The sequence below is a fragment of the Polyodon spathula genome, chromosome 10 (genome assembly GCF_017654505.1).
Source record: "Polyodon spathula isolate WHYD16114869_AA chromosome 10, ASM1765450v1, whole genome shotgun sequence".
Taxonomy (NCBI): domain Eukaryota; kingdom Metazoa; phylum Chordata; class Actinopteri; order Acipenseriformes; family Polyodontidae; genus Polyodon; species Polyodon spathula.
Genome location: NC_054543.1, coordinates 14265485 through 14280314, shown reverse-complemented (window position 1 = coordinate 14280314; position 14830 = coordinate 14265485). Strand labels below are relative to the sequence as shown.

The following is a 14830-nucleotide window of genomic DNA, read 5'->3' as shown; positions in this document are numbered from 1 at the left end:
AGCACATTGAGAACTGCTTTCATAATTGTGACGTGGACACTAATTTGCCTCTTAAATTACAAATAAAAAAAAATGTCACAAAATATGTTGTGTCTCTTTTCTGTTAAATAAAATGTAGTAGGATTGCATAAAGCTTTTCGGTTTCCATTAGATACAGTGCAGTTGTTACTTTCAAATGCCATCTTCTTTACAAATTAAACACATGACATACACAAATGACAGCAAGGTATTACATACCTTTCTATGTTCACACAGGGCGAGACAAACCACACACAGGCGTTTTTTTTTGTGTACATTTTAATGTTATTGCATTAGTGTTATTCCTAATGTTCACATAATAAAATACGTCAGTTTAATACCTGTAGGTCAACACATGACCTACCCACAAGGCATGGTGTCTGTTAAAATAAATAAATAAATGATACGTATTTTTTAACTCTTCGAAAACATAAACTACATCTTATATGATATTAGTGTAACAAATCCAAAAAACCTTGTGAAAAAAAATTGTTGTTTATTTTGAGCAAGTGATATCTTACACTGTAAGGGACCTATAATATCAAGTTTGTTACTTTTTAGGTAAAAATGAAAATATGGAAAGTTGCAGTTGCATAGCCTACTGTTTAATTAAATGTAAGTTTCCTAAATAAAATCAATCACGCAATATCATTACACCGCGAGAAATAATAATTAATCAAAACAAATCACATGTATCGCGTTGCTAATCCATCGTTGGATCACTTCTTGCTGCAGTAAACTGGGTGCCACCCTGTGAAACTTATTGTGCGTGAAATACTCCTAATTAATTATTGACCCTGCTAAATCCTTAGCGCATATTACCACGCGTTTCAACGAGAAGAAAAGGCAGCATGTTAAACAGTGCCATTTCTTAGACGATTTAAACAACGTTAAAACACACTCAAAAGGAAAACTCTGGCAGTGCAGAAAAACACAACGTTAGGAGTATTTTTTTTTATTTGTTTTTATCCACGTTAAATGTTTTTAAATGTATTTGTTTTAAGTTTTCCATTCAATTTAGATGTACATCAGTTGTCTTTTTATAGTTTGTATTTCCAAATCAAACTGACAATAGGCTTTGCAGGGTTTTATTTATTCTTGGGTACATTTTCTGAAGGCAAACATCTTGTGAAGAAAGTGTATGCATATTTACAGACCTACGACTTTACAACAGTCAATTCAATTGTATCTAGGGCACATGTACCCTGTAATAAAATGCAGATTTACAATATTTTTATTAATTTTTGTACAGCAATTTTTATCCACTGTCAAAAGTACCATTATGTGTATGAATCCATTTAGACAGAAAATACAAGCAGAATGCATTGAAGAATGAGTTACAGTAAATAGGGTTTATAATGCAACCTCATCAAAATCACTGACACTGACTCCTTTAGGGTTTCAATTGTAGATCTCAAAACTTCCAGATGACCCTTCATAAGGTTTGATTATCACATTGAAGTTTTGTCGTTCCTTGTAATAACCAAAATGCTGTATCCTGTACGTGCCAGGAGGAGCCGAGCTGGGGACGTGCCATTCCACTGTGACATTGCTCAGGCCTGCTGTCCCTTTAACCCAGTGGAATCTGTTTGTAAAGAAATGGCATTTACAAATAAAGGATTCAGTATACACATTCAATCAGGGAAACGTCACACTAATGTACGGCTGGACAGCTTTTTGCCAAATTGGAAAATTAAATAGAACTCAACACAACTCAGCCTTGTCTTCAGTTAACAGCAGCATGATTGTGTAGTACTAAAATAAAATAAATTAAATAACAAACATTTCAGCAATATATATTTCTCAATATCCTTAATGGAGCATGTTACTTGCTTTGGTGGCCTTCTAGTGGTTATTTAAAATGTTGAACAGAACAATGCATTTAAAGGCTGAGTTCAATTAGGTATATTAGGTGAGGAAATGACGTTAGGTACAGCTGAGTGAAATGTTCTTTCTTTAGTGGATCTGGAGAACAAGATTTTATTTTATTAATTAAAATGATTTAGACCTCTTTATTTGAAAGCAATTGTACCATCACAAGCAGTGTTGTTCTTTTTTTTTGTGTGCTCTGTGAATTGAAAAGCAGTAATATTATAACTGAAGAGCAAAAATAATTATTCATTTTAGGATAGTGAAAGAGATGGAAGGAGTCCCTGCAATTATGTATGCAAAATAACTTTCTTCTCTCAGAGGTGTAAGGCTATTTCTGGTATCTTCACTTTCTAAAACAGAGATGGTTTTATAAAAAGCCTTGTTTGTTGAACTTAGTTGACTTGTGGTTGTCTGGTCTGGTGAGAGGTTCGGTATTTGCATTCTTCTCTGACGTTCTACCTAAAGTACGTGCAATCGGGAGCAAAACTGTAAATCAGGAACAGATGAACTTCAAACCCATTCTCCCTGTACGTGGATGAAACCCATCACCCTGTACAAACATACTGGGTTCTGGGAAAACGGTTTACAAATGCATGAGCTTTCATCTTTCTATGAGATGCCAGCACTGGTACCAAACTCAGTAGATATATATAGTAGTCTATCCAAATAATCCGTAATGACTGTAAAGGACTGTACAGAAAGCTCAGTGTTACAATTGTATGTGTTGCATCTATACAACATACACTGTACTGTACTGTATTTAGACTAAATCTGTACAGTATATTGTGAATGTGCTTGTGGCAGGACAAAAGCCCTAAAATGTAAATAATGTGTGTGTGGGAATGTAAGGTTGTAAGGGATCAGGTTAAATCTGCCTCTGCCAAAAATCACAGGTGTGGCCATTCCCCAATGAGGTAATTAAGTGATAACTGGGGAGTGGCCACATGTATAAACCAAGCCAGAAATTATTTGTTTGCTGGAGTTACGGGTGAGGGTGAGGGCTGGAATTTTTTTGTACTGTATTGCAACTTTATAGTGAGGACGAATAGCCAGCCTGTATTTTGCTTTGTTTTGTTTTGTTTGTTTATGTCAGCCCTCATACCCTGTTCATTTGTTCCTGTTTGTTTTTGTTTAATAAAGTGTGCAACAGCGCTTTAAAACTGCAGCTTTGTGTCTCCGGTGCTCATTCCTGACAGTAACCAGCCTGGGCCATGAGGCTACCCTGTCACACTGCTAATTTGTGCTTTTTACCTAGTCTCCCACGATGCATCAGTATGTACTACATTCCAGCTGTTTGTCATGTTTTCATACTTCTCCACTGTAAGGAATGTTTTCTCAGCCTGAAGCAAGAACAAAAAGGATGCTTCATCGAAAAGCCACAGTGACATTCTGTTGTTTAATTACGTTGTTTAGAAATGTACTGCTGTACTGAGGTATTAACAGAATACTAAGACTTCTCTTACCATGTCAGCAGAGTTTCTCGGGTTTCCACTGACAAACGTCACTTCAACCACGTCTCCCTAAAGAGTTGTAGAAACAAAACATATATTTAAACAGTAAAGCCTTCGTATCTACTTTTTCTGCCAACTGTCATTGAAATTTAAGATTTATTAAAAGTGTGACATATTTACTTAATTTAAGAAAGTGTTGATAAATATTATACATTGCCAGTCTAGCTAAACTTGTTGTGAAGATATGACTTTCAATCAATAGTTTTTTCTTATGCAGAAAAGGCTTCCGTGCCTTTACAATCTGAAATGACCTTGGCCTCACCCGTTTGTATGACTGTAGTGTTTGGATCAGCACATCTCCAAATGAAGTGTTTAATGGCGTTTTGTCCTCTGGGATGAAAGGTAACAGAGATATCAGCTGGCTGTTATTGAAGAAAGGCGGTTCAGGACCTTTTGGTAAGTCGGCCACTTTGTTCTGAAACAGGAGATGGAAGAAAGGTATTCCGAGAAGGCCTACCTTTTGCAACTGAAGTATTTGTTAAGGGTTTCAGGTTTGAACCTCAAGTAGGTCACTCTTCAAGTAGTGCAAAGAAATCATGTTTTCTCATTTGTCTTGAATTGAGTATGTTGTGTTTTGGGGGGTGACATGAACTAGGAAGCATTGTGTTCTCTGTGATGTTATGGTGCTTACAGTCTGCAGTTTCTATTTTGTCAGTGCTTACCTCGGCAATCGCTCTGGCCAGACCGCTGAACAGCTGTATATAAGCTGATAGACTGTGGGGGCCGTAAATATTTGATGCCGCCTCATAACGCTGGATCTGCAACAGGAAGATATGTTTTGTTACAATTCCCAGCTGAAGGGAAGTACAATAAAAGTCAGACATTTCAAATTGTTTTTTTAGTAACTGTTAACAACTGTCTGTCACAAAAACGGCTGTAGTGGGTGATGTCAGACCAGAAACAGGAACCAGGAAATAAACAACAGAGAGGTGGAGTTGGGTGGAGCTGAGAGATTGAATGAACAGAAAGAAAATAAAAGGTTGTAAGACAAACAAAACACAGGACACGGCACTTTCGCCAAAATAAATAGACAAACAAAACGGACTATACAGACAAACACGGTGAGCTGATATTTTAACTATTACTTTGATTATTACCAATCCCATTCTCCACTCACTGAACACACAACCCAGAGTGAGTGAAAACATGCTGCTTTTATGCAGCTGTACCAAGACTCGATTGCTAATTAATCATTCAGTTGGAGACGCGGTACAGCTGCATGTGAATTAATAAAGTGCAATTCCCCGTGCTCACATACATTTTACTTGCACATGAAGTGCTGTGCAATCCTCATGCCTAAATACAAATATACATTTTAAATACTCAGGTTACACAGACCCGTTTATATCCCGTGTACCAATGACTATACACCAACATTAACACACAGCATACAACACAAAATACACACAGGGGCAGGGCACTTTGCCACACTACCTTACTAAGATAGTAGTAGTTTAAATATATTGCGCAATTTATTATGCTATAAGAAAACCTACTACCGTATCATATTTAGAACTGCCTTTAATTTAACCCACTTCAGAATTATTATCAAGTTGAAGAAGGCACCTGATAAACAGTTTTAGATGTCTCAACATATTAATAAGCTAGTTTCTGGCTGGTAATAAATTAAAAAACATACTTACAGATCATTGTGTAATTGTTACAGAATTGAATCCATACAATACGGTGCAATACATTATAATACTGCCTTTTATATTGTTCATTACTACCTGATTCATTACCTGATACTCCTCATAGGTGGTGATGTAGTGAGTGTATATGTTGCACAGTCCAGCAATGACAACCTCCATCTGTCCCAAACTCCCTCGAGATTCCAGTTCCTAGAAACAACGATCCCAGATCAAATGCTTTTGGTAACATTCAAGAATATTCAGAGTTCTCATGTTCCAAACATTGGAAATGTAATACAGTTAAGGAGATTAACCTTAGTATTGTGCTAACTAATGAAGCCTTCTTAGGGAAAGGGCCTATTAGAGGAATACAGCGTTATTTACAGATTGAATTGGCAAGTTTTCACAAACAAGAAGGTAAAAGCATTCGTTCTGAAGATTGGTCTAATGTCTGTTTTGTTTTAAAAACAAAATAATATATATCTATATACATATAGTGTGTCAACGAACTGTATGTAGTTATAGAAATGTATATAATGTATAATTAGTTTCTTATATAATACTATTATAATAATATATATATAAATGATGGACACTGACAAAATGTTTTTGGTTTCTTTTTAATCACTTGATCATTCATTCTTGACCATCACACGCTTGAGTGACTATGACTGAAGCATATGCACTTAATCACCTAACTGGTGAGACAGTTGATTGGACACTGGACATGGAGTGATTTCAGCTGTTGACCAATTGCAAGCTTGAATGAAAAGCAATAAAGCATATGCACTTAAAAACCTAATTATGCCACATCTGTCAAGAGACAGCACCTTCGTGCAATCGGATTTCAGCTGTTGAATTGCAAGCTTGAATAAAAGCAATAAAGAAAATCAAAGAAAAACAAAAGACAAATCGAGATTCTGCATTGACTTTTCTGATGGACATCAGCGAGTATTGCGTAGATGTGGTGAACGATATGCTAATTGCTGTGTATGAAAGACCAATCGGTGGGGAGATTCAAGTGTGATGGTCTGGGCAGGAGTGTCTAGTCGCTACAGAACTCCGATGGTAGTGACTGATGGCAACATGACTGCACACTGATATGTTGACCATGTCCTAAGGCTTCACTTGATGCCCTTCTTGCAAGCCCATTCTAATGTGACAACATTCCAGCAAGACAACGCACGTCCACATGTTGCTCGTGTCACGACAGCTTTCTTGCAGAATGTGAACATAAAAGTCATGACATGGATGGCTTATTCCCTAGACCTGAGCCCAATTGAACATTTGTGGGAAGAACTTGGGCAACTTGTGGCTTCTAGAGCTCGGAGACCACTGTACAGGCAGATGCTTAGCCACAAGACAAATGGGCCAAGATTCCACAAGACATCATCTGAAACATGGTATAAAGCATGCGTCCCAGATTTACTGCTTGTATTGCTTCCAACGGTGGCCACACACGCTACTAGCCTGTGACTTTCACAGTATCGCCCGTCCCCCCATAACTTCAGATAGTAAAATGTAAATTGTTGGTCAGTACAATTAAAAGTCACTGCACCTGCTCTGAGACAGAGTTTGTCATTTTTTGATCACATCTCGTGCATTTTGTCCAAATATGAGTGATACTTTTGATGCTCAAATATAAGTGATAAGTTTCTTTTGATGCTTAAATATAAGTGATACGTTTTTTTCGATGCTCGGTATATATACAGATTGTTAAAAAGCAAAAACAAAAAGATCCACAAGTCGATAAATGGTAGCACAATTCTAATACGGCCAGGTTTGTCAACGCATCAGTTATAATAAAAATGTTCAGTACTACTGATAAGTGAACAAATCCCAGACTTACGTTTTTGACTGCTTCTCTCATTCTCCTCCCTGCCATGGTACTGAAATTCATTAGAATAAAAAAAAATTATAATCAAAATGGGTGCTGGAAAAGTACATCATAGGATAGACATATCTTCCTTGGCCCCTGGGTTTTTACATGTTTTAACAGTGCATGAGGGTCTTTATATTTTTATCTGTAAAAAGCATGTAAAACACCAAAAAGAGACTTAATAAATATTGAATTTTAAGATTACCGCTAGACATCTTTAGAGCATGGAGTTTAAGCATTTCATCCTTACATGTTCTAACACTTAGCCAATAGTAATTTAACACCTACGTAAACTCTCCAGGAATAGCCACAATTGCCAGGGACCCAATAGTAATTATCTGGACATCAACAATAGCAGGATGCCATGGAAGGGGTACATTCATCTGCAAAGACAAATCAACACGACACAGTTTTATTAAAGTCATACAAATATTATTCCTATTTTATCCCTTTTTATTTGTTTGTACTAATACATGCAGTACAGTTGTGCCTTTAGGTACCTACCTCTCCTGTGCTGAAGAGGATAGGTTTGGGGTGATGGCAGTCTTGGGTTTCATTTGAAGGAGAACCTAAAAGTGCGTCCCGAATGCCATCCCAAAATGGATCCCCTTCTACAGACCCTATGGAAAACATCACAACACCAGAGTCAATGGATGCAAGTACAAAGGATACATTGCTATTGTTTGTGCCATCACTGCTAACCCTATTGATTCAATACTACAGTATAGAATATACAGTGCTGTTTTATCTGTCTATTTTTCTACACAGAAAATTTCCAATTGCTATTGCTAATAAATGACTAGTGCCAACGTTACTCATTTGCATTGACTTACATACCTTGGGTAAAATTCAAGCCACCGACTCCATCTATAGTGCCTGCAGCAAAGCTGTGTCCCAGGGCTGGCTTGCAAGTTTTACCCTAAATTCAACGACAGTTATAGACAATGTCACTACTCTGACAACCGGAGGGGAAAAAAGACCCAGTGCCAAATAAGGAATTCATCAATAAAACTGCAAACATTATCTGACCAGGCATTTCTTTCTGTCTTAACACAGCAGAACCTTTTTAAAGAGCAAGTAGCATCAAATGTCATTTAAATATTGCTGTTTTTCACTTCTGTTACTAATTGATGGTGTTTGAATATTTTTTTTTTTTTTATTCTATCAAGTTTTCTATGTTTATTCCGTTACATTTCCCCCAACTAAAAGTTCATTGAAATGGGCCGTTTGATGCAATAGTAATAAAAACTAAAACAGTTTAAAAAAAGGAATGATCTGCAGCATTCAACAAATAGGTTCCCACATTCTCTTCTTTCCTGATGTGTACTCACTGTGTGTGTTGCATTGAGCTTCACTGTGACATTTGTCATGTTTACCCACTGATGGGCTCCATTGAGAGGTCCTGTAACCTCTTGCTGGGCTGTCCTGTACAATTCCTGTTGAGACAAGGGGTCAGTCAGTACAAGAAATGGGACAGAAGTTACCCTGCATTTGCTGTTAAACCTGCTGTGATGAAAACTTGATGGGTAGTTTAGAACTGAGAGCGCCCAGCTGAAAGAGAATTGACAATTGGGAGAGAAATCTTTTTGACACTAGTGAAGTGTTTCATCAATAAGCAGTGGTTTTAGAGCCTGTGTGCAGTGTTTCATCAGTAAGCAGTGGTTTTAGAGCCTGTGTGCAGTGTTTCATCAGTAAGCAGTGGTTTTAGAGCCCGTGTGCAGTGTTTCATCAGTAAGCAGTGGTTTTAGAGCCCGTGTGCAGTGTTTCATCAGTAAGCAGTGGTTTTAGAGCCCGTGTGCAGTGTTTCATCAGTAAGCAGTGGTTTTAGAGCCCGTGTGCAGTGTTTCATCAGTAAGCAGTGGTTTTAGAGCCCGTGTGAAGTGTTTCATCAGTAAGCAGTGGTTTTAGAGCCCGTGTGCAGTGTTTCATCAGTAAGCAGTGGTTTTAGAGCCCGTGTGCAGTGTTTCATCAGTAAGCAGTGGTTTTAGAGCCCGTGTGCAGTGTTTCATCAGTAAGCGGTGGTTTTAGAGCCCGTGTGAAGTGTTTCATCAGTAAGCGGTGGTTTTAGAGCCCGTGTGCAGTGTTTCATCAGTAAGCGGTGGTTTTAGAGCCCGTGTGCAGTGTTTCATCAGTAAGCGGTGGTTTTAGAGCCCGTGTGCAGTGTTTCATCAGTAAGCGGTGGTTTTAGAGCCCGTGTGCAGTGTTTCATCAGTAAGCAGTGGTTTTAGAGCCCGTGTGCAGTGTTTCATCAGTAAGCGGTGGTTTTAGAGCCTGTGTGCAGTGTTTCATCAGTAAGCGGTGGTTTTAGAGCCCGTGTGCAGTGTTTCATCAGTAAGCGGTGGTTTTAGAGCCCGTGTGCAGTGTTTCATCAGTAAGCGGTGGTTTTAGAGCCCGTGTGCAGTGTTTCATCAGTAAGCGGTGGTTTTAGAGCCCGTGTGCAGTGTTTCATCAGTAAGCAGTGGTTTTAGAGCCCGTGTGCAGTGTTTCATCAGTAAGCGGTGGTTTTAGAGCCCGTGTGCAGTGTTTCATCAGTAAGCGGTGGTTTTAGAGCCCGTGTGCAGTGTTTCATCAGTAAGCAGTGGTTTTAGAGCCCGTGTGCAGTGTTTCATCAGTAAGCGGTGGTTTTAGAGCCCGTGTGCAGTGTTTCATCAGTAAGCGGTGGTTTTAGAGCCCGTGTGCAGTGTTTCATCAGTAAGCGGTGGTTTTAGAGCCTGTGTGCAGTGTTTCATCAGTAAGCGGTGGTTTTAGAGCCCGTGTGAAGTGTTTCATCAGTAAGCAGTGGTTTTAGAGCCCGTGTGCAGTGTTTCATCAGTAAGCAGTGGTTTTAGAGCCCGTTTGCAGTGTTTCATCAGTAAGCAGTGGTTTTAGAGCCCGTGTGCAGTGTTTCATCAGTAAGCAGTGGTTTTAGAGCCTGTGTGCAGTGTTTCATCAGTAAGCAGTGGTTTTAGAGCCCGTGTGAATTGTTTCTTTTGCCGTTACTGAGTTAGAACAGAACAACTGACCCGCATGGAAAACAAGCAGTGTCCAGTTGTTGTATAATGAATAATATCATTATGCAGTATTTATGTAATACATTTTATAGCACAACAAGAAAGAATATTTATGCAGCGATATTGTATGTAGTTATGCTGTTATATGTAGCCTTTATGAAGTTGTTATGAATGCTACTTACTGTCCAATTCAAATACATATTAAGAAATAAATCCCAGATTGTACCTAACCACATCTTACCTTTGCTTTATTAAAGATGGTCTCTCCAATGATCTTTGTGCTTTCAAACATGTCAGCTCCAGGACCCATGGCCATGCACATGTTTGACTTTTTGAAAACCAATGGAGATTTAAAAAAATATTGGTGAATAACATGTCACACAGTGTATAAAGTTTATTATCTGGTAAAATGTAGCTGATGTATAGAATTAATAATGTTATTCATTCGAAAACTTAGTATTACAGCCTGGCTCTGGGTATCCAATTAAGTACATATTAGTTCCTATTAATCCATACTGAATATTGATAACAATTACAATATGTTATGATAGACTTCAAGCAACCTTAGGGCAACAAGAAAACCACATATAGTATATAGATAATATATAATTGTATAAATTATAGACATGGTCAAGTTTAAGAAAGTAAATGATAGATAGAGTTTGAATGAACATACCCCACCGATGGGACAAGAGCTGTTGATATTGTCACAAGACTCTCCTGTGTTGATGCAGTGTGGTCCCTTGATGTTGGGAGAAACGTCTCCCAAGTTGCTGGACGAAAAAGCTGCTACAAATGGGCCCTTCAAAATGAAGGTAACTTGTGAATATCTCAGTACATTATATTAGGTGTACTTTAATATTATAGTGAGGTATACTGTACTGTAAATATGATAAATCCAGAAAGGATAAGACAACACATCTGTAAATTTGCTGTTACCTATAGAGCTGAAGTGAAAGAAAACAGTTCGGGCCTCTAAGCAGTCACCATCAGATTCTCACCTGTCCAGGTAAAAAACCAGCATTCTTCTCTTGTTCAAACAAGTAAGAAGCATAGCCCATGTTGTCACTGCTGACCATGCGGTTGGTGTTGTTCATGCTGACCGGGTGAACTGCAAACCAACTAGAACCAATCAAAACAGAAGGCTTTAGAATGATGCCAGACGAGGAGCTACATTCAATACTGGAATGTCAACAGCCACTGAAATGGTTTATTACCTCAGCATTCCAAGACCATTGCCGTCTAAATCTACCATCTTCAGCACCACTAATTCTTTATCTGTGTTCGATTTATACCTTAAAATAGAGAAGGACTGATTATTTTTACTAAATCTGGGTTTACAACAGTTCTAACAGTTCCACACACGTCTGTCAGCTGACTTCATGAGATGTACCGAGGAGACCGCAGACAAACAGAAAAATAGTCTGAAGCATTGCTTAAACTGTGATACATAGAAGGTGTGGACCAGCTTTATAGTTGTCAAAAGTACATTCTATAATCTAGCAAATAATGATTAACCCATAATCACAAAGCATACAGATTATTCATGAGCAAAGATACATTTGTTTTTGGTAAAAGGGTTGATCCATGACCCCTCTTGATAGGCCTGTGAATCAAAATTTTCGTCTTCTCATCAGAACCAAAATTGTTTTTGTCAGCCAACTGTAACTGGGAATCAGATAACAACTGCTATACTTTATAACACTGTAAGAAATAAAAGATAGCAATAAAATGTCCTTCAGATTAAAAAGCTTAAGGGTCTAAGTCACAAGTTCATACTTTATCAGGTAAAGTGTGATATTCATTAAACTGTTTTTGTTAACAACAGTCAAGAAAAGGGATGTCACGTTAACTATAAGGTGCCTGTAGGAATATTGTTATGCTAAAGCTTTGAATTGTTTGTATTGATCACAACAGCCGCTTACTTCCTCCTCTCTTCTTCTGGGTTGTTAAGGTAGGAATGTGGGCTTCTGTTCAAATTGCTGTTTTCCACTTCTCCTTTATTAAGAAAGATTCTTCCAGCTTTCAAGTTACCATGGGCAATGTCAATGCTCTTTGAATGACCAAATAATAAAGTAAGTTAACTGTTGTAAAATGTATATAGCTTTGCCTTAGATATTCTTATTTCTTTCATAAAATGTCTCAACATGACTCAGACTACAGGAAACGTGTCTCAAGAATTAGACAGCAAATACCATAATTGAAGATACAGTGTTTTCTTGTTTGCGTCAACCGATTCTGAATTCCTCGTTTTTACACAACAGCTGACTTCATGAGATGTAACGAGGAGACAGCAGACAACCAGAAAAATAGTCTGAAGCATTATGTGGCCTCATTACACCCAAGGTAACCCTAATCAATCTTTCAATGTAATACTTTTATTCCTTGTTAAGAAGCATCAGCATCTCACCTATTATTAAAATGTTTTAGGAACTAGTAAAGTGATTTACAGGATCAGTTCCTGTAGCCTATTACCGTTACAATGCCATTTACAATGGCATCGATGGATGGTTTGATGTAGCCTTTGCTGGTGATAATGAACAGGGTGTACTGGAAGTAGCCTCCCGGACCGGAGTGTGTGTGTGTGCCGCTCAGGACCACGTTTTCTTGTCTGTAGAGGTCCCCATATTTAGTCTGCAGTTTCTTCAACACCTGAGATGTTATCAAACAAACACTGCTTTTTTTTTTTCTAACAAAGATTACAGTTTGTTATTTCATTTTTATTGTGTGATTATTTATTTTCTTAAAAAACATTCCAACAACATTAGTCTGTAATTATTCTGTCTGAATAATTATTATTAGTCTGTAAACTTGCTGTAAACATAAAAAACAAACTAGTTAGAATGAGAGACTATAATAGGAGAGACATGAATAGTAAAAGAAGAAAATAACATAGCAGCTTACATATTGTATCTATCATATGTATTAACATACACAATACAATGATATATATAACTTATGCAGTGTAACATATAACTATATCTGCATAATAAACATATATTCTAAAATCGATCCTGGGGACCCCCTGTGTCTGCTGGTTTTCATTTCAACCAATCTGTCAGCTACTTAACTGTACCCTTAATTGAACTAATAATTTGCTTATGTCGATGAATTGACCATGGGACTTAACTTGTTATTTAAACGAATTAAGTTGTAAATATGAACAAAAGTTCGAGAATTTAGTCAAAGTCTTAAGTTCAACATGAATAGCTAAACGTGGAAATATCGAGCTAACTGGAAATATGCAACTATTCAAGAGCTGAAAACAAGTAAAAAAGTCTAATTAAGCAAATGATCCGTTCAGTTAAGGGTCTAGTAAAGTTAGTTGGAATGAAAATCAGCAGCCATAGGGGGTCCCCAGGATCGAGTTTGAGAAGTCCTGTAACAAATGTAAAGGTAAACTTCTGAATCCTTCGTACCTCTAGCCTTAGCCTCTGTGAAACCATGCCTATGTCGGCACTAACAAACACAACCCGCTCAGTGTTATTTGCCACTATGAAAGCTCGGCTGTAGAGGCGCGTGTGGATCCCTCCTGCTGTCTGGTCAGGACTGGCATATCCCATCTACAAAAACATACCAAAGCAAGCCCAGAAATAAATATCCAACCGGCCTATCACTGTACATTATACACTTTATATTAATAGAGCAAACATGTACAAGCATCCTAATGAGCTTAATTGTTTTTGTTTTTTTTTCATTTCATCCGTATCATAAAACTATATAGTAAAACTAATTGTAGTTTAACTTAGTTTAGCATTGAAAGCAATATAAACTGTACACCAGGAGTGTGTTACTGAATTTGGTTGGGATTTCTTGTCCTGCACACTCACCAATGGAACCTCTGCAACCGGTCCAGTGCAGTCTGCTCGACCCACACCAATTAGGTAAGATCTGCCAGGCGGGTTCTCGCTAGGCTTGGGTTGCTCAGGTTCTTTAAAAAAAAAAAAATTGAAAAATTGAAAAAAATACGTGTGGGATTGCACTGTTTGAAAAAGACTGAATGGTGGTTACAAGGATTGAAAGGGACATAACTGTTCTAACTACTGCACTTTTAATATCAAAATGTATATTAAAACTATGTGTAACGTACTGTAACCAAAGAGTTATAAAACAGTGTTCTTACCAGTAGGAGTGGGAGCTGGAGTGGTTGTCAAGAGACCTATGAAAATAGTGAAGTTTAGTATTAGAGGAAGAGAAATATGTTAGAACAAACATTAATAAGCTTAAAATAAGTACAATTAAGTGACCATTCAAATGCACTTTATGTAGTTTAATGTAAAGTATGGAAATGATGTGCATTGGAAATATTTTCAAATAGTTCTACATGTGTGTTTCTGTACTTCTCACTTGGATGTGTTTGGAGGGAGGGGGTGAAGATAGCCAGCTATATATAAACTAAGCCAAGAAGCGGGCTGAGGGGTGGGGTGGGGGTTGTTTTGGTGTTTTCTTTACCTCAGACTAGAGGCAATTTAATCCTGAATATTACTCATTTCTGAACATTGTTAATAGTTCAATTTATTTCCTCACATTTATCCTTTCATAATTTTTTTGCTGTTCATAATAAATGTTCAGTTTTTGCACACCATCTTGGACTTCCTGCCCTGCTTTCTGTCTACCATTAACACAACTGCTGGCCAACCTCACACTCTTGTGAAAGGACGGAGACCGGACACGAACCAGAGACCACACATTACACAAGCAAGGGTCATAACCACAGCACAGGAATTCCAGGCTCATTTGCAATCAATCTTAGAGCTTTTAACCTCATCGGCAGGGGACCGAATCATTGACAGTACCAGTAGTATCTGAGCTCCGGCTGATCGCCATGACGATAACAAACCCCACAGTCACTCCTGTCATCAGCACAAACAGGACCATAAGCACCCCTTCCAGTGCTGTGAAGGTATGGCAACAGCTTTTACGAGACAT

General features: G+C 37.9%; 1 protein-coding gene across 2 annotated transcripts; it reads right to left on the bottom strand.

Annotated features, from left to right (window-relative positions):
• Positions 1–266: 266 nt before the first annotated feature.
• Positions 267–14830, bottom strand: asah2 (N-acylsphingosine amidohydrolase 2). Of its 2 annotated transcripts, none has more exons than XM_041262306.1 (20): positions 14693–14830; positions 13732–13824; positions 13321–13464; positions 12377–12553; positions 11827–11954; positions 11119–11196; positions 10903–11023; positions 10578–10703; positions 10143–10229; positions 8243–8347; positions 7749–7830; positions 7416–7531; positions 7200–7294; positions 6882–6921; positions 5144–5242; positions 4064–4159; positions 3664–3816; positions 3354–3410; positions 3142–3230; positions 267–1603 (listed from the first exon to the last, which is right to left on the bottom strand). In XM_041262306.1, exons 1-20 carry the CDS (start codon positions 14828–14830, stop codon positions 1420–1422), a joined length of 2208 nt encoding a protein of 735 aa, XP_041118240.1. In that variant the 3' UTR covers positions 267–1419. The 2 variants fall into 2 exon arrangements, with proteins under 2 accessions (XP_041118240.1, XP_041118239.1); XM_041262305.1 differs by having other exon boundaries at positions 13732–13832; positions 14698–14830.

What these genes read in the sequence shown, in the direction of transcription:
- asah2 (XM_041262305.1), bottom strand. Translation starts at nt 14,830, where the DNA reads ATGTCTCGTAAAAGCTGTTGCCATACCTTCACAGCACTGGAAGGGGTG. An exon ending in CCATCTTTAATAAAGCAAAG is followed by an intron (nt 8,348 to 10,142) that starts GTAAGATGTGGT and finishes TTGTCTCAACAG; the next exon opens with GAATTGTACAGGACAGCCCA. An exon ending in TGGCTTGAATTTTACCCAAG is followed by an intron (nt 7,532 to 7,748) that starts GTATGTAAGTCA and finishes TGTTTTCCATAG; the next exon opens with GGTCTGTAGAAGGGGATCCA.